The following is a 25,044-nucleotide window of genomic DNA, read 5'->3' as shown; positions in this document are numbered from 1 at the left end:
TGTGTGTGTGTTCATACTTTTATACTTTCAAAGGTTTGTCTAATGACATATTTACATGTAACAGGCTGCCCCTCTTCTGTTCTGTTCTCAGAGTGCACTGACCTGTCCTATCCTCTTCTCCGCCACCTGCCCCAGTCCTTCTCCTATGTAGCTTACAGTGAGGAGGTAAAATACTATATACTACTTCACATTATTGCAACACAGTAGGTGGGACCCTGGTTGTTCCCACTTTTCCCCTCAGGCAACAGAGGCAAACTATGTGGTTGTACAGCCCCAGGCCATGGTCCTTGTCTGTCATTTGCAGACGTTTGTTGGTATCTTGGAAGAGGATGGAAAGAGTGCTTTTTTGGACCCTTCTGGACAGTGGATGCCAGAGCAGGGACACATGGAAAGCCTCACACTTGGGCTTGTAAAACTTTACAAACAGGCTGGGGATTGGAAGAGGATGGGAAGAACAGAGGTATTTTTGCAGCAGCAACCATTCACTTATTTTTAAAGTTCATTGGCTTCTAAATCATAATGGTAACCTCTCACATTTAAGAAGCACTTTACAGTTGTACATAATGCTTTCTCATTTACACAAAATGAGGCCTGAAAATTGACTCTAGGGTTTAGCACTGTGGAGCTGATGATGACCTTAACAAGAGGTTTTGGTAGAGCAGAGGAGGCATATGCTTGATTGGACAGGGTTCAAGAGCGAATGGGAGGAAAACTGGACAGAGCATGTTTAGAAAACTCATTTGTGGTTTTATGTTATCAAAGTGAGCAGAAAAACGGGGACGCAACTCTAAAGGAATATAGGGTCAAGAGAGGGTTGTTTTAACATGAAAACTATTTCAGCATGTTCAAATGCTGATAGGAATGAACCAGTAAAGAAGGGAAATGGATGATCCAGGAGAGAGGAGAGAATTACTGGAGAGATAGAGGTTAGTACTAGAAGGGCTGGTAGCTGGAGCCTAGATGGAAGCGACAGTTAATGGATAGTAACAGAAGGCCCAGTATGGAGGCAGAGATGGGGATGCATGTAGGTACATGTGGAAGTTCTCTCTGACTGCTTTTAGTTTCTCAGTGAAATAGGACGGAAATTCTTAAGAGAGTGGAAAGGGTGAATGAGGGAAATACAGGCTAGCAGGAAACGTTAAGGGCCCATCTAAGATCATAAACTTAAGGCACATCAGTCAGCCTGGTTGTGCTTTCTTTTCTCCAGCACTGCACGAGTATGGCTGCCTGCGTGCAGGTGGAAAGTAGGTGGAGAGTGGGTTTTAACAGGACTTGAGTTTTGTCAAGCAAAAAACGATGAAGGGGACAAAGCTACCTGAGGGTGTAATCAGAGGAGCGGCTATTGTGATGGACCGGTATTTTTGGATGAATGAATGAATGATTAAATGCAGGGGATAAAGGCAACATGGCTCATCACACCCAAGTTCTGAGAGCCCAGGAGCAGCAGTGTGTTCCGGAGCAGGCGCCAGCCTCCCCTCCTGGTGCCTAGGTCTGACCGCCCCGGGCCTTGTAGGGCCGCGACGTAGGGCAGACCGGCAGGGGGCGCTCTAGGATGGCGGGGGCTGGACTCTCAGGCTTCAGATCGGACTCTGCTGCCGGCGCCACTGCCCGGGGCCGCGCGGCCACTCAGGCCCATCCCCTCTCTTGCAGACCGTAAGGAGCTCGGCGCTTCGTCGATTCAGGCACCGTGTCACCAAATTTAAATTCCGTGAAGCCACCCCTAACCAGAGCTGGAGGTTGACTGCAGTCGGCAGCCAATGCGGAGGGTCAGGCCGCAGGGCAGCCAATGCACGACAAGGGGCGGGCCGTAGGGGCGTGCGCTGCGGCCGGCCTCCGCCGTTATGGGGAGGCAGCCAATGGGAGAGCCAGGGCGGGGCGAGGCGGCCAATGGCGCGGGCCAGTTTGATTCAAAGGTGCCTATAAAGCGGCCTGCTGGTCTGCACTTGCCCGAGCCTCGTTGGGTCCGACTACGGTCATGGCTCTGCTCTCCGAGGGCTTGGACGATCTTCCCGCCGCCTGCCTGTCGCCGTGCGGGCCGCCCAACCTCGCCGAGCTGTATAGCGAGGCGCAGCGCCTGGCGCTCGAGGAGCTGGTGGCGGGCGGCCCCGATGCCTTCGCGGCCTTCCTACGCCGAGAGCGCCTGGGTAGTTTCCTCAACCCCGACGAGGTGCGCTCCATTCTGCTCACGGCTGAGCGTCCCAGCGAGGAGGGCGCGGCGGCGGGAACTGAGGACTCCTTCGCCTCGTCGCACGACTGCTCGTCCGGCACCTACTTCCCCGAACAGTCGGACCTGGAGCCGCCGATGCTGGAGCTCGGCTGGCCGGCCTTCTACCAGGGCGCCTACCGCGGCGCCACGCGCGTCGAGGCTCACTTCCAGCCCCGCGGCGCGGGCGCCAGCGGCCCCTATGGCTGCAAGGACGCGCTGCGCCAGCAACTCCGCTCCGCGCGAGAGGTGAGCGGCCCGGCCCCGGCCCCTCGGGGCGCCTCGGTCCCCGGTCGGACAGAAGACCCTCTTCAAAAACGGGATACTGAGGCCTCATGGGAGCGCGAGCCTATGGCTCCGGGGTCCCCGACTCGCCCCATCCTGCATGTTACCGCTCGGATCTCTGATCCCCCAACCACTCCTTATGGTAGGGGAGAGCGGGAGAAGTCTCGGTCGCCAAGAATGCCAATTTTGCCCGAATTCCATCTCCTAACATAAACATCCCCGGGGAGAGGGGACCAGAAATACTTCTAGTTCTAAATTTCAGTTAAACCAAAGCAGAGTGCCAACTTTCCTGGCTGTCAGCCAGCACCAGATCCCAATTTCAGGGACTTAGGAGCTGCATTGCCTAAGAAGCTCATTACCTAAGGGAAAGTTCCTGAAAGATTGTCCCCAGAGACAACTCTGGGGCATTAGGAATCTATTATTGCTAGTCACCTCCACGTGTCTTATGTTGTAGAAAGCAAATGCGTACCAGAGTGGCAAAGTGAGAGCTCTGTCCCCTTCCCTTCTGCCAGTCTGGTCGGAAAGATGCTCCTGTGAATGGGTGGGGCAAGGGGGTGGCTTCCCCTTTGGCTGGGGGATGCTCCAATTAGCAGCGGCCTGCTAAAATGCCCATACCCCTGCATTTAGGTGGTCTCTATTCACAGTGGGTGTTGGTAGTTGCCTGACTCTTAGTGTGACATGGTATTGGGGTGCATTGGGAAGTCTTGTCTCCCTGCCAGCCAGGATGCAACTGCAGAAGGGTGCTGGGGACCTGGGGATCAGCGAGGAAGAATGCAGCACATGGGTGGGGCAGATAAAAAGAAACTACGGAGGTAGGCACCTTAGTCCGGAGCCATGGTCAGCTGCCACCTTGCTTGCTGACTGGCAGTGCCTGTGCCAGGGACATGGCAGGTAAAGCCTCAGGCCATGGTCAGACTTGCTAGGAATGGTACCTGAGTGTGCCTGCGTTATGATATCTGTGCATCAAGTCCAGCTGAAGTAGCCAAGTCCAAGAACAAGCCCCACATCTCCCCAGGGTTCCTGATGCTGGCTGTTCTTGGCCTGATGGTGGGGTTGTAGCAAGTAGGGGATACAATAGGCTAGTGCCTTGCCTTTGGAGGAGTAGGTGAGTGCTCCACCTAGGCCAGTTATCAGTCCTGCAGTGCTTTGGGTGTGCTGAGGGTCCTTTTGATGCAGCACATGTATATGGGTTCAGTAGGAAGATTAAAAAGACGGAAATAGGCAAGGTAGTGAAGGGGCACTGGAGCTCACGCCAGAGGGAAAGCTGTTTGTACATAAACTCATGTGTTGGCCTTAGAAGGGGCTCTAGGCTGGTGCTAAGGCTGTCCTTTGTCCTGGGGGCATTGTGTAATCCTGACACTGCTGGGTAGAACCTCCTGCTCCGTTCCCTAGTCCAGCCACACCCTCATAGCTTTGAGATTTCTGTATTTGGATCCTGGGTGATTTTTACTGATAAACGTGGTACATACCTTTAAATCTGATGAGTGTTTTACAGTGTCTCTGCTATGTAGCTAATTAGTTGCTTATTCAGTGCCTAGTATGTAACTGGCACTGTGTGAGGCGCTGGGGCCACAGGTGAAGGACATGATCCTTACCTGCTCTTGAGAGTTGACTGCTGCTGGGAAGCAGTGAGGAGGTTGCTACAGGTAGTGGGGGAGGGGCTGAAGAAAGAAAGCCTGGAGTGTGGTGGTGACCTTGGAGCTGGGTCCAGGAGGATGGGTGGGGCTTGCCAGGCCAGAGGATAGGGGCAGGCCCAGAAGTGTGAAAGGACCTGGCTTGTTTGGGGGGCAGCCGAGTTCCTCACAGATAGAACAGAGAATACATGAGGGTTAGTGGTGGGAGAGGAGGCTGAAGGGGAAACGGGCCAGATTGTCCAGAGCTTTGCACATTAGAGTGGTACCTCAGTTTTTGAACATAATCCGTTCCGGAAGACGGTTCGAGTTCTGAAACGTTCGAAAACCGAGGCATGATTTCCCCATAGAAAGTAATGTAAAGTGAATTAATCCGTTCCAGACCTTTTAAAGTCAACCCCTAAAACTGCAAATTTAGCATGAATTTTACTATCTAATGATACCATAGATCCATAAAATTTGTGGCATTCGTAAACCGAAATGTTTGTCAATGGAGACGTTCGAAAACCGAGGTACCACTGTACTTGAAGGAGCAGTGGAGAGCCATTGAAGGTTTAGAGGGAGGGGAGGAGCAGTAATTCTGGTGGGACCATGAAGGAGGGTGGGTTACATAGGGGTGAGACTGGTGTCCAGGGTGGGTATAAGGAGGGGTCCACAGAGAAGAGAGTGCTAAGGCAGTATTGGGGCAGGGGGGTGGGGGCAGGGAAAGAATTTTAGGTAGAATTGACAGGACTTGGTCATTACATGGTCTGGAAGGTCAGTGAGGGAGAGGGCAGGGGAGCAGGCAAAGCCAAGGAGAAGAAGGTATAAGAAGAGTTGAAGAGGTTTGAGATTTTTTAGCTTGGGTGGGCAGCGATGTTACTAAATTAGAACATAGAAGGAAAATAACGCTGAAGGTCGGGATGGGGAGATGAGTTGGATTTGAGACTTGCTACATGTGAGGTCTCAGGGACCACCTCTTTTATTTAAAAGAACATAACCTGATTATTATCTCCATTTTGCAGGTGATGGAATTGAGGCATAGAGAAGTTTAGTTGCCCGAGGTCACACAGCTAGGGAATGACGGAGCCAGGACTCAAACTGAGGCACAGCGTCTGTTAGCCACCATTTTCTGCCTTGTGCCACGTGGAGCTAAGGAGCCATTTTTGTCCTCAGGTGGACAGAGGCTTATGGAGGAGACAGGTAATAGCTAATCTGGTGGCTGGTCCAGTGCTGCTGCTCTGAGTAGAGGTGTGTGTTATGTACACAGGAGGGGCTGGGTCACTCTGGCCATATCCTTTATATCTAGCACCTGTGCAGCGAGGGCTGTGAAAATGCAGGTCTCAGGCTGTTTTAGGATGAGATGAGAAGCCATCCGGTATCTGTTGCAATGGCAAAAGCACTGATGGTGTGATTGAGCACTTGCAGTGGGTCAGTTTCTGTGCTAAGTCCCTTCCCTGGATTCTCTCACTTAACCCTCCTAACCCTAGGAGGAGGCCACAGTTAAGAGACCAGGCACAGGGGTGGCCGTGTAGCTCAGTTGGTTAGAGCGCAGTGCTAATCACACCAAGGGTTGCCAGTTCTGTCCCTGCGTGGGCCACTGTGAGCTGCGCCCTCCTTAAAAAAAAGAGTCCAGGCACAGAGAGTTTAAGTAACTTGTCCCAGACCATGCAGTTAGGGTGGGACAGAGTCTGCTTGGCTCCTGAGCCTGCGCTCTTAGTCACTGCTGCACGTGGCCTCTTTGCTGGGAAGAAGGATTGGTGCTTTGGTGGTTTTCAACAGGCTGAAGAGTTTTCACGGTGTCTTAAAATTTGTATGACTTTTAGTTTCCACATGACATATCCTATGAACAGAAAAATGACAGTATTGAATCCACTCTTTTCAAGAAGACTGGAGTGGTCAGGGTACAGGCACAGGCAAGGTCAGGGTCACTCGGTAAATGGAGGTGTCTAATCCTGACTTTGTAGCCTGAAGGGACGGTTCTGGGAGAGCAGCACCCAGGGCTCAGGCTGCTGTTTGAGCCATTTGGGCCTGCAAGGCGACTGGCACAGGTGGTGCTCAGGAAATACTGTGGAAACTCACCCTATGCGCCTTGGATCCGTCAGCTACGTGTCTTGGGGAGGGTAGGATGCGGAGAGGTAGAAGGTAATTCTGCCTGATTTTCATGCAGCAAGTACTGTCCCAGAGTAGGTGTGACGGTGGCTGTGAACCCGCCAGTTCCTCCGCTGGCTCAGTTCTGTGCATCTTGCAAAGTGGGCATTCTGCCACACTGAGGGAGGTACGATGTTTTGAAAAAACAATTTATGTACAGCATGGCTTCTGCGTACAAGCTGACTGCTGACCTCGTGCTCAGCTGCACTGCCCCAAAGCTGCAGGAAATACTGCTTTGGACTTTTTGAGAGCCGAAGTATTTGCTTCCTAACAAATTTTTAGGGTAAATTTGAACTATACTCGTACAAGATTTTTCCCCTTACACACCCACTCTAGAATCTGTCCTGTACTACTGTATTTGTTGATGAATCACTCGGTTCTTTGTCTCTGTTGCCATGTGAATCAGTGTTTGCCTGGGCTCTGGCCCCTACAAATCAGGTCGAAGTAGAGACCTTGCTGGCAGTGCCGCGTGCCCTCATTTGGCCATGTGCTTCTGCTCCAGCTGTGGGGCCGCTCCTGGTTTCTGCATGGGAGCTCATGGGCAAAGCTCATCTTACCAGGAGGGTCCACACTCCTCAGAGCCATCGTTCTCACCAGCTGCCTATACCCTATGTGCTTTTGTTCCAAGGAGGTCCTTTTGCTGTGACCTCACCCTTGGGCATCCTTTCGACAACCTGAGCGTTAGTAGAAGCCATCTTTGTGTTGAGCGAGAGTCCTGCCGGGCAGAATGGCAGCTGAGGAATCTGTCGGAGGCCGCTGGTGTGCATGTGGGTGTATCTGACCTAAGGCCTTCCTGATGCTTCTCACCTCTCTTCTGAGTCCTGATAGAACCTGGGCAGTGTGATCAGCTCCTGTGCCAGATGCTTGTATCAACCCAGGGCGAGGTTCTCAACCTCGCCACTGTTGCCATTTTGGGCCAGAGGATTCTTCGTCCTGAGGGTCTGTCCTGTGAATTGTAGCGTGCTGACCAGCATCCCTGACCACCCACTAGAGGCCAGCAGCACCTCATCCCTCAAAATAGTCATGATGTTCCGAAATGTCTCCTGAGTGGGGAATGGGGAGCCATTGCTTAATGGTTACAGAGTTTCTGTTTGGGGTGGTGACAAAGTCGTGGATACGTGTAGTGGTGATGGGGACACAACATTGTGAATGTAATTAATACCACCAACTTGTCCACTTAGAAGTCATTAAGATGGCAAGTTTATGTTATCAACATTTTAAGCAAAATGTTAGAAAAATGTCACCGGACATTGCCAAATGTCCTCTTGGGGGCAAAATTGCCCGATTGAGAGTCACTGGCCTAGAAGGGCTCACTGATGAATCATTTTAAGGTGTGACTGATCAGACTAAGTCTGGCTGCTTTATATCGCCTCCTTTTGATTTGATGTGTCAGGTTAAGGGTTTCGGAATATTTAGCCATTTCATTTCGTCTTTTTAATTGTGGTAAAATATGCATAACAAAATTGACCACTTTGAAGTGCACGTTAAGTCCATCAGCATTGCTGTGCAACCACCACCCACGTCCATAGCTCGGTCATCTTCCCAAATGGAAACTCCGTACCTAATGAACAGTAACTCCCTATTCCATCCTCCTTCCAGCCTTTGGCAACCACCGGGCTATTTTCTGTCTGCCATTTCGTTTCTTTTCTTTTTTTCAACCAGCATCCATGAGACAGTAGAGACGCTGTGGGACTATTTTCTGATCCCTTTATGGAGATAGGATAAGTTATGTGGGGAAAAAGAAGTAATAGGTATCTACTGGCTTTTAAAAAATCCTGATGCAAATGACAGAACCTCTGGACAGGGATTTGGTGGCAAAATATGAATACACATAGGCAATAGGTTTTTTCTTGAAGCACTAATTATAGCAAAAGACTGGAAGAGCCCAAACAGCCTTCAGCAGAGCATTGGCGAGTAAGCTGCCCCTTCTACACAATGGAGTACCCTGCGGCTCTAAAAAGGAATCAGGACTAACCAGCTCTGTTTTCTGTTATGAAGTGTCTAGAGCTGCACTGACCAGTGCGGTCGCCATTAGCCACATGCCGTCATTTAGATGGATATGAATTAAAATGAAATACATAGAAAATTCCATTCCTCTGTTACAGTAGCCGTATTACAAGTATTTAATGGCCACTGTGGCTAGTGGCTGTCATTGGACAGCACAGATGCAGAGCATTTCTGTCATCTCAGAGGCTCTGTTGGACAGCGTCATCTAGAACAATGTGTGTCATATGCTACCTTTTATGTACAGTGAGGCTATAAACACATATCCATACATATGTATAAACATAATACGCAATTGCTTATATTTAACAAGTATGTTTATACGTACGTACACGTACCTATTTATATTTTAAAAAATGGAAGAATAAACCAAAAACGAATTGAAATTATTATCTTTATGGGGAGGACGGAAGGGAAAGAAGCAAAAGGAAGGTACGAGGATGGAATCTAGGTCTCTCTGAATATACCTTGCTTTGTAGATTAGATTTTGGAACCAGGCAAATGTTTTACATAATTATAAAATAAAAATAACTCCATGATAGAATGGTAAGTCTTTCCCCTAGAAAAACACCTCTTGATGTGTTTCCCTCCCTTTCTAAAAGCTCCGCCCACTTGTGTCCTTCATGCTGGAGCAGCACAGAGGAAATGCAGCCGTACGTGGTCAGTCCCTCTACAGGCCAGTGAAACACTGGCTCCTTTGTCCCCTGCCTTCCTGGGGAGGCACCCTGCGTGCCACCCTCTGCAGATGGAGGCTCCACCAGCACTTTAACCTGATACTTACATTGTTGGTTTTATAATAGCAGCCTATGAAATCTACAGAGAACATGCACAAATTTAGGTTTTGCTGTGGAAATTTCCTTTTTTTTTTTTTTTTTCACACCCTGCCGGTGTTATCAAGATAGTTATTTAAAGATTTTTAAAGAAATTCCAAGGAGAGGATTTCTGATCTATTCAAAGACATAATAAACTGGGAGAAGATATATCTTTTGCTTTTTTGGCAAGAAGGTCTCCAGAAACGGCAAGAGCCCGGGGGGATTGAAGGAAATCGAGTTTGGGTGTCATGTGGTCAGTGTAAGGAATTCAGTGGACAGGCCGTGTTGACCACTGGATGGGCTGACACATCTTTGAATGTGATCAGACCTTTGGTAGAATTCCAGGCATGTTGCACACGTGTCCTTGCTTTATGACTATGGATGGGAAGGGAGGGAAACTGAGGTGCAGCCGGAAGGGGTGATTGACACGGTCATCCGGCTTCATGCAGAGGAAGAACTGGAATGACTGACTGAGGGGCCCCTTGCGGCTGCTCATGTGCCTGGCCCGCCCACTGAGGGTGCGTGAATCAGACTTCAGAGCTGGAAGGGGCTGTTTGAGGACACTGAACACAGGTGAAAGGGCTTGTCCAGGGAAGGTGGCAGAACTGGGACGAAGACTATGACGAGCTGCCACCTGAGGGCTTTCTGTATGCCAGGAACTGTCACGTGTGTATGTGGATTCTCTCGTTGACTGAATCCCCAAACACTACAAGATAGGTGCTTTGTTTGCATATTAGAGAAGCTAACACAGCTTCAGTAACTCGCTAGAAGGTACGCGGTGCTTGGAATGGAAGATCCAGGACCCGTGTCCAAGTTTAATTCTCCCGCCTGTTCACATAACGTCTTTGCTTCCCAAGGTGTCCTGATCGTGAGTGAGGCCGCAGTACCCCCTGCCCAGGAAAGGTGCCCAGTGTCCTGGGAGTGCCACGTTTCCTTAAGGTTCGCTCTGAATCATCGCGTGTTATCAGTAGTCTTCTCTGGAGTGGGCTTGAGTCCATGGACTTGATGAAATACTCGACTGGTCCTTTCTCAATTTAGTCCAAGCTCTCCGTCTTTTGAAGACCAAACATTATTAGACTTGTTTGGAATAATTTAGTTGAAGACTTTCCAACCATAGCTTGGGAGTCCCACAGACCTGAGTGGAAATTCCAGCTCCTGCACTTGCTTAAGTGTGTCACGTGGAGCGAGTTACATAACTCTCCCAGCTTTAGTCTTCTCACCTGTACATTGGGGATAACAGTGAATGGGGTTTTGAAATCTCCAGACATGTAGAAAAGAGTCCAGTTCTACATGAACAGTCGTGTACACAAGGTTTGTGCCCTCCCCAATTGTGGTTGAATACTCTGCAACCACATGGGCCACTGAGTATAAATCTGTAAGGGATAGTTGGCAAGGGGGGTGAGGCTTGCGGTTGTGCGATGATGACGTGGGACTTGGCACAGGTGTGGCTGCTCCAGATGGGGCTGGAGACGTGCAGGAAGAGAGCAGGGTAACAGGCGTCATGAGGGATTTGCACTGAGGTGCAGATGGGTGTTGACCCTGGACTGGTCTCTCTAAAGTCACCACTTACAGAGCTTTCTAGCTCTAGGAAAGTGGGTGGGCTCTGCAGCTTGGGCTGGGACAGGGCAGGGCCCAGAGTGTGCGGGTGGGCACTTGATGGCCATGGGACGCCCCCCTCCCTGATGCCTCTCCTGTGTCTGTGCCTGCGTTCGTCCTCAGCGAGGGAGCAGTGACTGGTTTCTATGCCATCCTGCAAGTGCTCGTGTAGTTCTAGGTCCTGCAGCGTGAGCACCCCACACCTGGGACACGTGTCTGGCCTTGGAAAGCAGGCACTCGGCCGGCTAGTGAATACGGCCGGCTCATTTCTCAGCTCGCTGAAGAGACCGTCCCCTCAGAGATCTGAGAAGCCACAGGTCTGGTTCAGCGCTGCAGGGCTTGGCTGCCTGAGGCCTGGTGGGGCTAAGGAGGGAGAGTTTAGAGGAGCAGAGAGAGGGTCTTGAAGGAAGGCAGGGCTTCCTGCTGATGCTTCCACGGGTCGAGCTGTTCCAACTACGGACGGCTTAAGAGTCCTGCTCTCGTAAGAGAGGAGGGGGTGTTGGGTCTAGGGGAAGAAACACCTCCATCCACCCTCCAAAAACCCTGTGGGTGTTAGGGACCAGCGTTCAAATCCAGTTATTTTCAGTACCCATTGGAAAGGCTGAGGCTTGAAAACCAATGAAACCAATAGCAACTTAGATGCTTACTCACTACCTGACAAAGCTGGTGTTTGTACAGTTGTTTAATGAGGGGCGAATCTAGATTCAGTTGGGCATGTGATTTACGTTATGGGCTCTGTTCCCAGGTCCCTGCCTCCAGCGGTTCTCCGGACCTCTGACCAGGCCAGGTGGACTGGCTTCCTTGGTCTTTGCTCCAGTGGCACCCTGGGTGCCATCCATCAGCCCCATCACACTGTGACCCCTGGGTCTTCTCCTGTCTCCTCATTAGGTGGCTTGCAGACAGGGATTGGCTCTAGGTCCTCAGTGCCCAACACCACGCGTCGCTTGTGGTGGGCTCACTGAATATTTGAAACACTAGTGGCGAATGAGAGCGGCAAGCAGGTACCTGTGTGGCCCGCTGGCTTTGTCTTGTGAGCGCAGCGCTCCTTCTTACACCCGTGCATGCAGACCCTTCTGAAGGTTTTGCTGCCGCCTCAAGCTTCTCTCAAGCTTGAAGCCTCTCCCTCCAGCTTGTTTCTCTCTGTTTTCTGTTTGTGTGGACCTGACTCTCCTCTTCTCACCCTTCTTCCCTCCTTCTGCCCTCCGGCAGCCCATGCAGTCCATTGCTTGGCTCTCCCCTGGCCCCTTTCCCTCATTGCTTCCATCATCGAAAGCTCTAGCATTGATTTTTTTTCTTTCAGTCTTTGATCTTCCTAAACATTTGCTGAACCTACAAAGTGTCTAAGTACCTGCCGTGTTGCGGGCACTTGGGTACGTGGCCCTGTATCTAGGAGGTGGGGGTCAGACCACCAGCCTGCCCCTACCTCTCCTCCAGCGTCAGCTGCTTCTGTCCCACCAGGGTCATCACTTGGCTCTCATGATACTCTTACGCCTCTTTCCCCCACTGCCTGTGTGATACTGATTCCTTGAGTGGCATCCAAGGCCTCCTGTGCTCTTGCTCATTCATCTCGGTCTCAGTCATGTCCTGCTGCTCCCTGCAGTACATACTGCTCGTTCCAGCCAAACTGGCACATCCCCCATCACTTCCTACCTCTCCCTCTGTCATCACATGGCTTCCTGCCAGAATGCTTCCCCTTCACCTCTCCCCTGTCCAAATCTTGTCCTTATTTGTCATTCAGCTCAAATGCCATCTCCTCCAGGAATCCTCCTCTGCTCTTCTTTGGTAAACAGTGAGTGCCTGAAGTGTGTCCACCATTTTACCCCCCCCCCCCAATAGTGTCCCCTTATTTAATTGCCTCCTACAGTAGGTATCGTTTTGTTTCCCTGCATCCTATATCCTCTTTGCAGGTAAGTCGGGTTTAGGGTAAATTCTTTGCAGCCACCTTTCTGCCTAGGACAGGCTTCAGCCCACAGTAGACTCTGGAGAGGTGATAGCTGCATAACTAAACACCAGTTTCAGGCCTGAGCCCTTTCCATGCTCTGTCACATTTAATTCTCACAACAGCCCTTTGACGTAGATGCTATTATTAGCCATATCTTCCAGAGCAGAAAACTGAGGCTCAGAGACATTAAGCAGTTTGTCCTGGGTCACACAGCTAGAAAGCCGCAGAGCTGGGATCTGTGTGCCCAGGCTTTTCTGCCTTCTAGCCACTGTGTTATATGACCTGAATCAATTGGCTAGATAGAACTCACACTAGTACATATAAAAACCCATTGGAGGATAAAAACAGAATTCTGAGGATGCTACCGATTCGCAAAGAACACTTTATTTTTTAAATCACGGATGGATTTTGCTGTCCCCTTTACCAAGAATAGCTCACAGCTGGGGCTTCATCAAGATTAGGGAGCGGAGGAAAGGGGAGAGGCAGCCAGAGATAAATTGGTTTTCCCAGACTCCCTCAGCAATGACTTCCCAGGAGCTGGCATTTCCAGGTCCCTTCTCCTGGTAGACAAGACTCTGTGGTGTCGCAGAAAGACAGCAGAACTGCCTCTTTGTCTGCATTTCTTCTTTAACCCCCATACATAAGGGGTAGTGACTGTCAGGTACTCCCTGAGTCCTCTGGAACCACAGAGATTGAATCAGTCCTGTTCAGATGCCTCTGCTCCCGTAGATGGGAGACCTGTAAATAAATTAATGTTCAAAAGAAGTTCACGTGATTCTAAGAGACTCATTTATTTCTGTTGAGGTTAGGAGGAGGGAGAAACCCTTGCAGCTCCAAGCTGTAAAAGGGCTCCAAACCTTGGCTTCAGGGAGCAGTTTCCGTAGTGAACACCCCCAGCTCTGACTTGGTTTGCCGAGACTTGTTTCTAAGGCTGGATATTTGACACCCGCACGGCCCTGCCAGGAGTTAGCTGAGGGCCAGGGTTTAAACCTGCAAAGGGTGTGATTCGACGCTTTGCAGCTGGAGCAGCCTCCTTAGCGAGGAAAGCTGGGGGCTGGCAGATGTCTCCCTGTACTGAGCTGTCTGGATGGCTCAAATTCTGGGCTGGTAAAGTGAATCAACGAACAGGTACTTAAGGGATCTGTCGTGCCTTATACTTTATGTAACATAGTCATTTAGTTCTCACTACAAACCTATTTCGCAGTTAAGGAAACACATTTGAAACAGCCATAATCTTCCCAAAGAGCTGAGGCAGCTCTTCGCTGTAGTCTAATGCCAAGTGTGGTAAACATAGTAGGAGGCAGGAATAGAGCCGTGTTTTGGGGGAGAAGAAAGGACTGAGCAAGTTTCAGGTCAGAATCCTTAGGACATATGTCCATGCTCTTGTTGACTTGCACTTGGCACCAAAGAATTATAAAGACCACCTCGCATAGACGGAGGCTGGTGCTATGGAAGCCATTTAGTTGGATCTTGACTAGCAGGAGATGATTGTGAAGCTGTGGTACCCGCATTAGCAAGGTCGACATGGGAGAATCTGCCTGCCTGGTTGATTGCTTTCCAGCCCTGAGTTGGTGGTGGACAAGCCCTGTCGATTGTAACAAAAACTTAGATTCTAAACCAAAATCAGACAGTAATCAAAGTCATTATTTGATTGGAGAATGTCACTCCCAGAAGGGGCCTCAGAGGGAATCTAAGGTTTTATGTTTCACCAACATGGAAAACTGAAGCCAGCAGGGAAGCAACATGCCCCGGATGGCAGTGTGTTAGCCACAGCCGAGACAGCTTGCTGGTCTGAGCCGAACCTGTAAGACGGGTTTTAGTAAAGGAAGAGAAGATGAATGGAACAGGTTCACAGGAGGACAAGCAGTGGATTAATCTGTTTCTGAGAAATTTGCCAGTGTTGAGGATTGTGGCTGGGAGGCAGTTGGGAGGGTTAGCCGGGCCAAGTCCAGATTTGTAGGATATAGTGGGCTGGTGTCTTCAGATACGGAGAAGAGTCCCCGATGAGGGGGAAACCGATACTGTAGAGGAAGGAAGGCTATCATAGAATGGGGCTCCTTTGCCAGTTCGGAGATGGGGCCCAGAGTCCGGGCGAGGCGCTGTCAGGTGGTGGTATCGGAAGCTGACGGCTTGCTCTTCCTCTGCCTCACCCTCGCCCCGCAGGTGATTGCGGTGGTGATGGATGTTTTCACAGACATTGACATCTTCAGAGACCTGCAGGAAATATGCCGGAAAAAGAGAGTTGCTGTGTACATCCTTCTGGACCAGGCTCTGCTCTCTCAGTTCTTGGATATGTGTGTGGATCTGAAAGTTCATCCTGAACAGGAAAAGGTTTGTATTGCACCTCTTCTGGTTTCACACGATCAGAAATGGGACCTATCTACATGGTAGCTGGTAGTGGGAGCCCTATTACGAGAGAGGGAACTGAGGCCGTGAGCAAAGTGATTTGCCTGAAATCTCACAGAAGAGAACCGAGAGTCAGGATTCAAACCTCAGCCTCCCCTGTAGTCTCGCTGCCACCTGTTGACAGCCAGAGGCTGCCCTGAACGCTGCTGCTTTTGACTGTAAGCTGGTAGACTCCAATTTTAATGGTAACGACCACCATTTATGGAGTTCCTGTTCTTTTCTTGGCATTGACCTAGGGTCGTGGCAAATGTTACGCAACGTAATCCTCACAGCAGCCCTCTCGGGTAAGTGGCGTTTCACGTGGGTTTTAGATCATGAAGAGGTGACAGAGAGCCCAGTGTCTACAACTAGACAATAGTGGGATTGGCGTTTGACTCCCCGTCTGCCATCACTGTCACATGCTGCTTCTCATTTCTCATTATTATAAAATTAGATTCTTTTTATGTCCTTTGCTCTGAGCATGAAAGCAATTTGAACTTACGTATTTAAGTGTAAGGTTATACAACTTAGCTAGCCCGGTCTCTTTAGTGGAGAGTGGCAAGAAAAGCAGTCATATGTATTACACCATTCTGTTTTTGTTTTTTTTAATTAAGCAACTTAACCTGTGAGCTTCAGAATTTTATTCATCCACTTGTGAGCACCTGCTATGAGCCATGCACTGTTCTAGGGACTGGCACTAAAGCAGTCAGCCCCATGAATGAAGAATTGGGGCTTTGGTCCTGTAGGTTAGTGCACATACTCACCACCTTGCTATTAAGCAGTGTGGTTTGCTTGCAAAATTTTGGCTATTTAACTTCTCCCACAGAGTTCTTGTTTGTTGTTTTCCCTAATGAGGAAACAGTATTGGGTTTAATTTGATAGTTTCTAACTTGTCACTAGTGCTACGAAGCAAATCATGATGGGAGTAGGATTGGAGCTTGGCGACCCGATGAAACGAGCCAGTCATGTGGCCTAACAGTCAAGTGAAACGTGAGATCAGGTGGGCCCGAGGAAAATGCAAGTCAAGTATGGAAAAGCACATTGTCTTCTAGCCCAATGTTCAGTCTGTGCCTACGCACATAGAGCGAGCTGAAGAAATTGAAGGTGTTAGTGTTTAATTTCAAGGCACTCTTTCTGTAATTAAGGCGGTGTGTTAGCAGCAGGAAAATCCCAGAATAGTTCTGACCACCACTTTCATCAAGTGATTGGCTCTGATTCATCTACTGGGCGGCAATCTAGGAGCACTGTTTGCCGACTCAGTTGCCCACCGCTGGTTGCTGCCTGCATGGGTGTCCAGGTCCTCTGGAGGAGGGCTTGAAAGAGGTCCATACTTCTGGCCTCACCGATTTTTGTCATGTCCTTCCTAGGGAAGCACCAGTCCTGGTTGCGTCTCTCACCAGGATTTGTCTGTGCTGGGGAATAGGTGCCCTCACGAGTGGGGGCTGACTTCCTCCCCCAGGCCTTGGCTCTGTGTTGGTGTCTTGTCGCTAGGAACTTAGTCACACATTCGTGTGCAGGCCTCCAGAGTGCTTTGGCCACAGTCACAGAGGCCTGCACAACATTCAGGTAAGTGCCAAAGGGAAAGATGCACAAAATCACGCCGAAATCCGCCCACAGTGATATTTTTTATGCTTGTTATATGTTAGCGCTTTGAAGCTCTGCTTAGGAGTCATCCCCTCCTATAGGAATCCCTCCCCTGCCAACATGTGTACGTGTGTGTAACCAGCACCGCCATCAAGACACAGAACTATTCCATCACCACTAACATCTCCCCAGGTTACATCTTTATAGTCACATCCACTCCCCTCTCCGTGCCCTCCCCCACCATCTTTAACCTTGACAACCGCTAATTTGTTCCCCATCTCTATGATTCTGTCATATAGAGAAGTTATATAAATGGAACCATGTAGTATGTGACCTTTTGAGACTGGCTTTTCTCCCCTTGACATAATGCCCTCGAGATCTGTTCAAGTTGTGTGTATCAATGTTTTGTTCCCTTTTATTGCTGAGTAGTATCATATGGTGATTGTACAATAGTTTAACCATTCACCCATTGAAGGACATTAAGATAGTTTCCAGTCTTTCCTATTATGAATAAAGATGCTGTGAGTATTTGTTACAGATTTTTGTGTGGATATAGATTTTCATTTCTCTGGATGATGTTTGTCTTGCTGTAGTTTTTAATCATTCATTACTTTTCTCTCTCCTATTTCAGTCCTCGAAGGGCAAGAGCGTGCCTTATAGCAAGAAGCATGCTTTATAGCTCTGTTGTCTCAAGGCTTGGCTCATAGTGGGGGCTTTGTGGAATGAATGAGAGAGTCAAACAAGAATCTTAAACATTTAATTCGAATGTGTAAGATTTCTAAAGATATTTAGCTACCGATCTGCTCCAAGAATGCAGTTCGTCTTAGTATTTTGCATACCATTGTATATACATTAACATGTGTCATTTTACAAAGACAATTATGCATACACATGCAGTATATAGTTCCAGTGTGCTACCAGTGTACCTCTTTGGTAAATACATACTTGTAGGAGATGTGACATTGCTGATTAAGCCACATGTAACCACGTGTAATGTGTTTTCTGCCTCAAGGCCTGTGTTAGAGAAGGCTTGTTCTATGTTCTTGTTCTCTCTACTCACTATGGTGTGGGGATAAGTGAAGATGGGCTGAACAGGAGAAATACCAGCTTAGCTTCTTTAAGCCTTTGTTAAGATGCTCTTTATCACTAGCGTGTTTCCTTTGATGATTTAATCCCCCCCATTTTGTTTCAAAATCATTTCTTGGATTCCACTGTGTAGTATTCCCAAAAAGTGGGGCTCCTGTTAGAGTACATGAACTAAAGGGATCAAGAAGAAATATAAGATGTACTAGACCAAACCAGGAGATCACTGCATAAATTATATAAATGTCTAACCACTATGCTGTATATCTGAAACTAATATAAAATAATACTGAATGTCAACTGTAACTGAAAAAAATGAATACATTTTTAAAAATAGAAAAATGTACATATTAAAATATCTAAATGGGGGAAAAAAATAAATGTAAGAAAAGGGCATGTGAGAAGATGGACTACATGCGAAGCAGCGTTTCCTGAGGCCCGAGAATCATCTGGCTAGTGTGCTGGGAGCCCCTCACCGGCCAGTGTGTTTGTCTGTTTGGGAACTAAACTGAGCCCTCCAATCTTGAATCATTTGCTCACTGGATTATTCATTTATTTTTCTGCCTGATCTCTCACCAACAGCTGATGACAGTTCGGACTATTACAGGAAACATCTACTATGCGAGGTCGGGAACTAAAATTGTTGGGAAGGTTCATGAAAAGTTCACACTGATTGATGGTATTCGTGTGGCCACAGGCTCCTACAGGTAAGCTTTTCACCCGTCCGTGCCTATTAATCTATCTTTTTTAGAAGGAGCATGCTACATGAAGGCAAAAGCTTTGTTTTCTCTGCAACGCAAGGCTTTATGGGCAAGCATTCTGATACGCGAACATCTCTCTAGGAGGTAGTTGGGGTGGAGGTCGCCTCCCCTGCCCCGTGGTCCACAAAACTAAAGTGCAGGGCTTGACACTTGCCTGGAGACCTCATGGTGAGCGAGTCCTACATTCAAGCCTCAGCCAGGCCTGCAGTAGATGAATTGGGGTTAAGAGTGAGTCCTGTCCCTTGGGGACTTTGACACCCCCTCACCCCCACTTCCCGCTCACTGGAAGATAAGGGCAGCCGTAGGCATGGGCATCAGTGTGGAGGGCAGAGCTGAAGGCTTCAGCTTACACGTAAATCCTTCACCTTGCTTGCTTCAAGCCTGTAATCTAGTGCTTTAGCCTAGAAAGTACTGATCCAAGCTCTGGCCCCACCTTTGAAGTCTCCCTTTGGCAATAATGTCTTAGGCAGAGTTCAGGGAAGTTGAATGGAGGGTGGAGATAATGAGTGGTTAACACTAATCTTTAGAAATTAAAACGTACCATTTTTTTCTCCTGCGGCTTCAATGGTAGTGTGTTTTGCCACCTCTGCCTTAGGTGGTCTGAAGGGGTGTGTCTAGAGTTGAAAAACAAAAACTCACTTCTGAAGAAACGCACATTCCTGAGTGATAACTGTGTCAGCCCTGAGTAAAGGTGGACATGCAAAGATTTGTGGGTGCTGAGGCGCTAAGATCAAGAACCTCTTGAGGCCTTTCTTCTCAAACAGTACCGTCACTGCCCGGAACAAAATCCAAACTCTTCCTTGAGACTTCCTTTCATAAGAAGTTTTTAACTAACAGGAGGAAACTAGATTTTCACCCAAAGTAGGATTTGTCTATATTAGCCAAACTTAGCTCCAAATGGTTTTTGGCTATTCTAAAATATAAAAATATAAGAACGGCCTTCTATAAATAAAATACGCTGTCATTGAGGATGAGGTTAGCTTCCATGTGTTGAGGACACTTATAATCCTGGTGTTGGACAGGTGTCTTGTTTACATGATCTCATTGAGGGTTTTCAAAAGAATCTTCGTTCTTTTCTATCAAAGGGGCGATTGCAAATGCAGAAAGTGAACTCAAACTACTTTGTGCAAAGTGGAATTTATTGACTCGCGCGACTTGCCAAGTGTAGGAAGGTTTTTAGCTCTTCTTGACCTCGAGGCGATACATTTACCAGAACGCTGTCTCCTGGTCCTGCTTTTCTCTAGTTCGTCTTTATTCTCAGTCACACTCTCCATTTGAAGGCAAAGATGCAGGCTTTCTTATATGACCTTGAATTAGTATCTCCCAAAGAGAGAGACTTGTCTTCTTTCAGCACTGGTATCAGTTCTTGAAAAATTACTTGGCCCTAGCTGTGTCCTGTGCCCACTCTGTACCCAAGGGGTAGGGTAGTCTGGCCAGCCTGGTCACATGCCCACCCCTCTTGTGATTGGATAGGGCGCATAAATGAAAGCTTTTAGGGCTAGAGTGCGTGTGGCTTCTGTCACTAGAGGAAGGAGAAAGGATGCTGGACAGGCAGAGGTGCATGACCGCTAATCAGCTTTAAATATGCTTCCAGCAACAGTGTCGTCATGGCAATAACAATACTGTCCGTTTTGTGAAAATGGCAGCACTGGAGGAGGGAGCAGGAGCATTGCACTAGCAAGTCTTAAGGACTGAGCCCAGTCTAGGGTCTACCACCAGCTTCCCGGTGAGAAACCACTACCTGGTTTCCTCACTTAGCAAATGAGGACACTGGCCTAAATATGTTAGAAGCCCTTTCTAGTTTTCAAATACTTTGAGGCTGGGGACGGGTAGGTTTTAGCGTGTTGGTTAAACAGTTGGCCTTTCTACCTTAACATATATATATATGTTATATACCTGTGTTTAGGCTGGTTGAATGCGCACTATATGGTAGGTATGCTGTCATCAAAGTTGTGACTCTTATGTAGCGGGCTATCTGGGCTTTTTTACTCAGATTGACAATAAGTGAACTAAACTTTCTTATTCTTACCAGCTTCTGTTTGTTTTTAATCCTTAAGTTTTACATGGACAGATGGCAAATTAAATAGCAGTAACTTGGTCATTCTGTCCGGCCAAGTGGTTGAACACTTCGATCTGGAGTTCCGAATCCTATATGCACAATCAAAGCCCATCAGCTCCAAACTCCTGTCCGGCTTCCCGGTCAGCGGCAAGTTTGACCATCTAGTTGACCGGAAGCCACTGTCCAAGGAGCTCACGTTGGGCAATCTGCTGCGGCTGCGGCTCGCCAGGCTTTCAAGCACCCCCAAAAAGGCTGAGCTGGAGTGTGGGGCGCCCGCTAAGGGCAGGGCAGAATCCTCCACCTTCAATGAAGAAGACTACTTCCACAGCTGTAGGGACAAACCAGAGGATGGAAAGATGACCGATGTCGCCACTCAGACAGAGCCAGGAGAGGAGATGCGAGCAGTGAGCATGAGTGACTCGGGAACACAAACCAGGACCGCCACAGCCAGCGCTGGGACCCAAACCGCAGTCGCCACCAGGGCAGCAAGTTCCCAAACCGTGCTTCAGTCCATGTCGGCCACCACCCAGACTGACCGGGATGAAAATGTTCTCTTCTCCCAGGGAACCCAGTCTAAAGCAGGCTCGCCAGTGTCAAGGATGTCTGTGTCGAGATCTTCCAGTTTGAAGTCTTCCTCCTCTCTGTCTTCTCAAGGCTCCGTGGCAAGCTCCATCGGCTCCCTGACTTCCATCAGAGTCACTGACTTCGTCCTCCCGGGACACCCCAAGTACTGGGGCACTCCCCACTTTGACTCACTCAGAAACTTGAATAAAGAGCGGCAGTGTCACGTGTCTGGTATCAGGTCCCGGCTCAACCATATGCTGGCCATGCTTTCAAGGAGAACATTTCTTACTGAAAACTATCTCGGATTTAATTCTGGAAATGCCACCAGAGCCCCTGTTAGTATGCTGACTATCAGAGATATCACACTTTACCCCTCCTATCAGTGACGGCTCAGGGTCCAGAGCCGCCGGGGTTCATCCAGCCTCGTAGGAGACGTCACCAGATCGGCCTGCTTTACAGAAGGGCTCCTGTCCCTATTGTTTCCTTTCACCTGACTTTTAGTCACCCTGATTTTCTTCGAATTCTGTAAACTGCATATTATTTTACGTGCTTTTATTTTATTTGTGTCATGTACAAACCAGGTACTGGTTTTATGGTTTAAACACTATGGGTACAGTTTCTTTGCACAAGTTTAATATTGATATCTCTTAAAGAGAATGCTTAGGGGTTCTCAGGTTAATTCAGGTAAGAGATAAAATATGTTTTGCATTTTTCTAGATTTGTGTGTGCTTCTGTGTTAGAGGTTTAAATCACTAGTTTTTATGATCGAATAAACTGTCTTAATTGTCTGTCTCTTTAGGGTATCCGTGTTCTTAGCATAAACAACTTTTATTTGTGTGCTCTTCTGTGTTAGAGGTTTAAATCACTAGTTTTTATGATCGAATAAACTGTTTCTTAATTGTCCGTCTCTTCTTTAGGGTATCCGTGTTCTTAGCATAAACAACTTTTATTTGGTGATTGCTCGAGTCCCTTTTTGTTTTGTTTTCTGGCATTTTTCGTTAACTCTAGGAGTGTGTTACAAGTAATGCACCTAATAGCTGTTTATGCAATTTTTTAAAGTAGTGTTGGGTGGAGAAGAAGGAGATGATCCAAATTGTAAAAGAAAAATATTCCCTTAAAAGTTAGAAGACAAAGGAAGTGTCAGCGTAATCCCTTCATCGGCAGTATGAATATTGGTGTTACTCTCTCTATGGTTTGAATGAGGAAACTTGCACCTCTAGCTTGCCTTTTTTCAAAGAATAAGCCTGAGCTATTTAGACAAGGACCTTGGTTCCCTGCTTCTCTGCCAGAGAAGGCCTTCGTGTGCTTTCCTGGATTTATCCCTGATATTAACTCTGGTTGACCCCATGGGCCTAATTTCATCAGATGGGTGTATTGACAATGATTTAGCAATCTAATATCCTGGAGCAGGGGCAAAGAGGACACTGACAATTATCCCACATTCCTGGTCCATTGGCAGGCACTGCAACTGGCGTCTACACCCTGCTCATCAGGGTTGGTATGGCTGTGGAATCCTGTTTTTGTCTAGTCTCATCTGCATGGACAGACAAAAGGAAGACAGTTCAATGATGGCTTCCTCCCTCTGATCTGGCTGGAGCAAAAGAGGTCTGTAATAGGGGAGGGTGTTGTCTGTCACGTAGACACATGAGCATCCCTGCGGGTTTTAACGCATGCATCAGGACTCCCTTGCGGTCAGCAGGTTATTTGCGGGGTTAGTATTATAATCTGGGCTGTGAGGCCGCCCCAACAACTGGTTCACATCCGGTTGTGAACAACTCTGGCCTACGCCTTGAAGAAATACGTGATTTAAAACCATTTACAGATCTGGATAATTTCCTCTGGGTTATCTTTGACCCTCACAACCGGTAGTGGTTTGAACGCTGTGATTCCCAATTTTCAGGTGAAGAAACTGAAGCTCAGGTGAAGTAGCATATTCGAGGTCACACGGCTGGTAAATGGTGACACAAGCATTTACACACAGGTTTTCGGATTCTAAGTCCAGTCCCCTGCTATACGACTGTTTCTTTACAGGGAGTATGGAGGCATGTACCTTGAGAAATGGCAGTAAATGCAATGGGGAATTGAAATCATAAATTTTAACCTCATGAACCAATACAGGTACATGTGGAATTTCAACTCACTGTTCTATGGAACTATTCATAGGCATTCATAAAAACGATTCTGTGTTTGGTTTGGGAAACGATGGATCAAGTACATTTAAATAGGATTCTTTACCGCAGGACTACGCAGACTTGAATGAGGTCATGATCACATTGGTTTTCTCAGAGGAGGGCAGGTAGATGGCCTGTCACAAGCTTACCTGACCACAGAGTCCTCTGTTCCTGGAGCAGGACTCAGTATTCTCTGCGAGTGTTGTTCGTGATGAGAAACGAGAACAAGAGGTGTGTGGAATCCTAAGAAAATGACGCAGTCTTTCAGAATAAGCAAAGCTTTTCTGCCACTCCCCTGGAGAGTATCACTATAGGGCAGAGTTTCTCAAGGTGACATCTGAGAACCACCTGCAGCAGAGTCAGCTGGGTCCTTGTTTAAAATGTTGATTGGCCCCACTCCCGGGGGAGGGCGAGGGTGGGTGTGGCCGACTATTTGGTTCAAAAATATTTGTTGCCACTCCCTAGAAGAGAATTATATTTCCTTATCTGTCTAATGTCAGACTTGGTCATTACAGAAGAGGCTGGAAATATTTCAGTATATATCTAAAAGATAAAAGCTCACTTTTCAACATAACCACACTACCCTGGTCGCACCTAAACAACGTTGATAAAAATGTCTCAAGATGATCAAATAAATAATATTTAAGTTCAGTTGGTTCATTTTTTGTTTTTTCCTCCCTGATGATTTGTTTGAATTAGAGATCCATGCAATTTCAAGGTCAACCGAATCAGATGGCAGGGTCAACATTGTTTTAAAAAACTTAAGGAGTCAATTGAAGAAATGGCCTCCCCATATATGTAGGCAGTTGGGCTGAGAGTATCTATGTTTTACATGGGACTCCAAGTGACTAACAGGAAAACCTAAGGTACAAGATCATGTAAATGAAAAGTTACATGAAAGAAACCCAAGGGTGGGAGGCTACAACATGGAACTGGGAATAAGGCTACAAGCGCATGTCACAGGGACTAATACTGTTACTTTGGGTCAGGCCGCACATTAAAGCTTCTCAGTAGCCAAGGCAGAAAGAGAAACCTGCTCAGACCCACCATTCAGAATGTCTCTTAAGATTAAAGTAAATCCAAGTCTAGGAAGAACAATCCTCGGTACTAAGATCAGGTAAGAATTTCTCACAAGGATCCTCTTATAAAAATGATACTGTTAAGCCTTCTGATAACACAATGACAGATATGCTGGGTGTGCCCAAACGCTGAACTCCTTAAGGACAGTTGTCCAAACCTATGTCCTGTGTGAGCCTGGAATGTGTACCTGACGTTGAATGTGTTACGCTAGGTTCCCTGGTGCCACCTAGAAATATGCCCCAGTTTGCCTGGCAGAGTTCCAGCTTATGCCCATGAACACCCTCTTTCGTTCTCAGAAGTGTCCCAGTTGAAGTATGCAGTCATTCTGTCTAGAAAGCCCCTGGTCAACCTCAGGAGGCTCCCCCGCCCCGGCCCCCCAACTTGTCCAGTTTCACAGCCGTGTGTGTTCTTCAGGCCAACGTGACAGACGCCCCTGGTAGCTGAGTCTCCTTCCTAGTGGATCTCTCCACACCTCTGTACCCAAATCCTTGGAGCTAAGTAAACACTTTTGCTTATGCTAATACATGTGTGAACTCGATCCTTTGTGTACGAGCCAACAAACCATCCAGGTTTACATATGTTACAAGTTGCAGAGGGCTTCTGCACCTTTGACTCAGTGGACAATCCTATAACAGGACAGTTCAATAAAAGCAATTCTGCAAAGGACAAACTTTTCAGGCTGGGAGAGAGCTCTCTGATCTGGCTTGGTGGAGTAGACCCTAAGGGCAGCTAGGATTTTTCTTAGGAAGCCAAG

The 25,044-nt window shown here is 47.9% G+C and overlaps 1 protein-coding gene across 1 annotated transcript; it reads left to right on the top strand.

Moving 5' to 3' along the window:
* The first annotated feature begins 1,895 nt into the window (after window positions 1-1,895).
* Window positions 1,896-23,861, top strand: SACK1D (scaffolding CK1 anchoring protein D). Its single transcript, XM_019749123.3, has 4 exons — window positions 1,896-2,452; window positions 14,767-14,934; window positions 18,238-18,362; window positions 20,474-23,861. Exons 1-4 carry the CDS (start codon window positions 1,976-1,978, stop codon window positions 21,423-21,425), a joined length of 1,722 nt encoding a protein of 573 aa, XP_019604682.3. The 5' UTR covers window positions 1,896-1,975; the 3' UTR covers window positions 21,426-23,861.
* Window positions 23,862-25,044: the final 1,183 nt, after the last annotated feature.

Source organism: Rhinolophus sinicus, chromosome 13, assembly GCF_057876585.1.
Source record: "Rhinolophus sinicus isolate RSI-liver-muscle chromosome 13, RSI-T2T, whole genome shotgun sequence".
Classification (NCBI taxonomy): domain Eukaryota; kingdom Metazoa; phylum Chordata; class Mammalia; order Chiroptera; family Rhinolophidae; genus Rhinolophus; species Rhinolophus sinicus.
The sequence above is the reverse complement of the archived record's forward strand: the minus strand, read 5'-3'. Positions and strand labels throughout refer to the sequence as shown.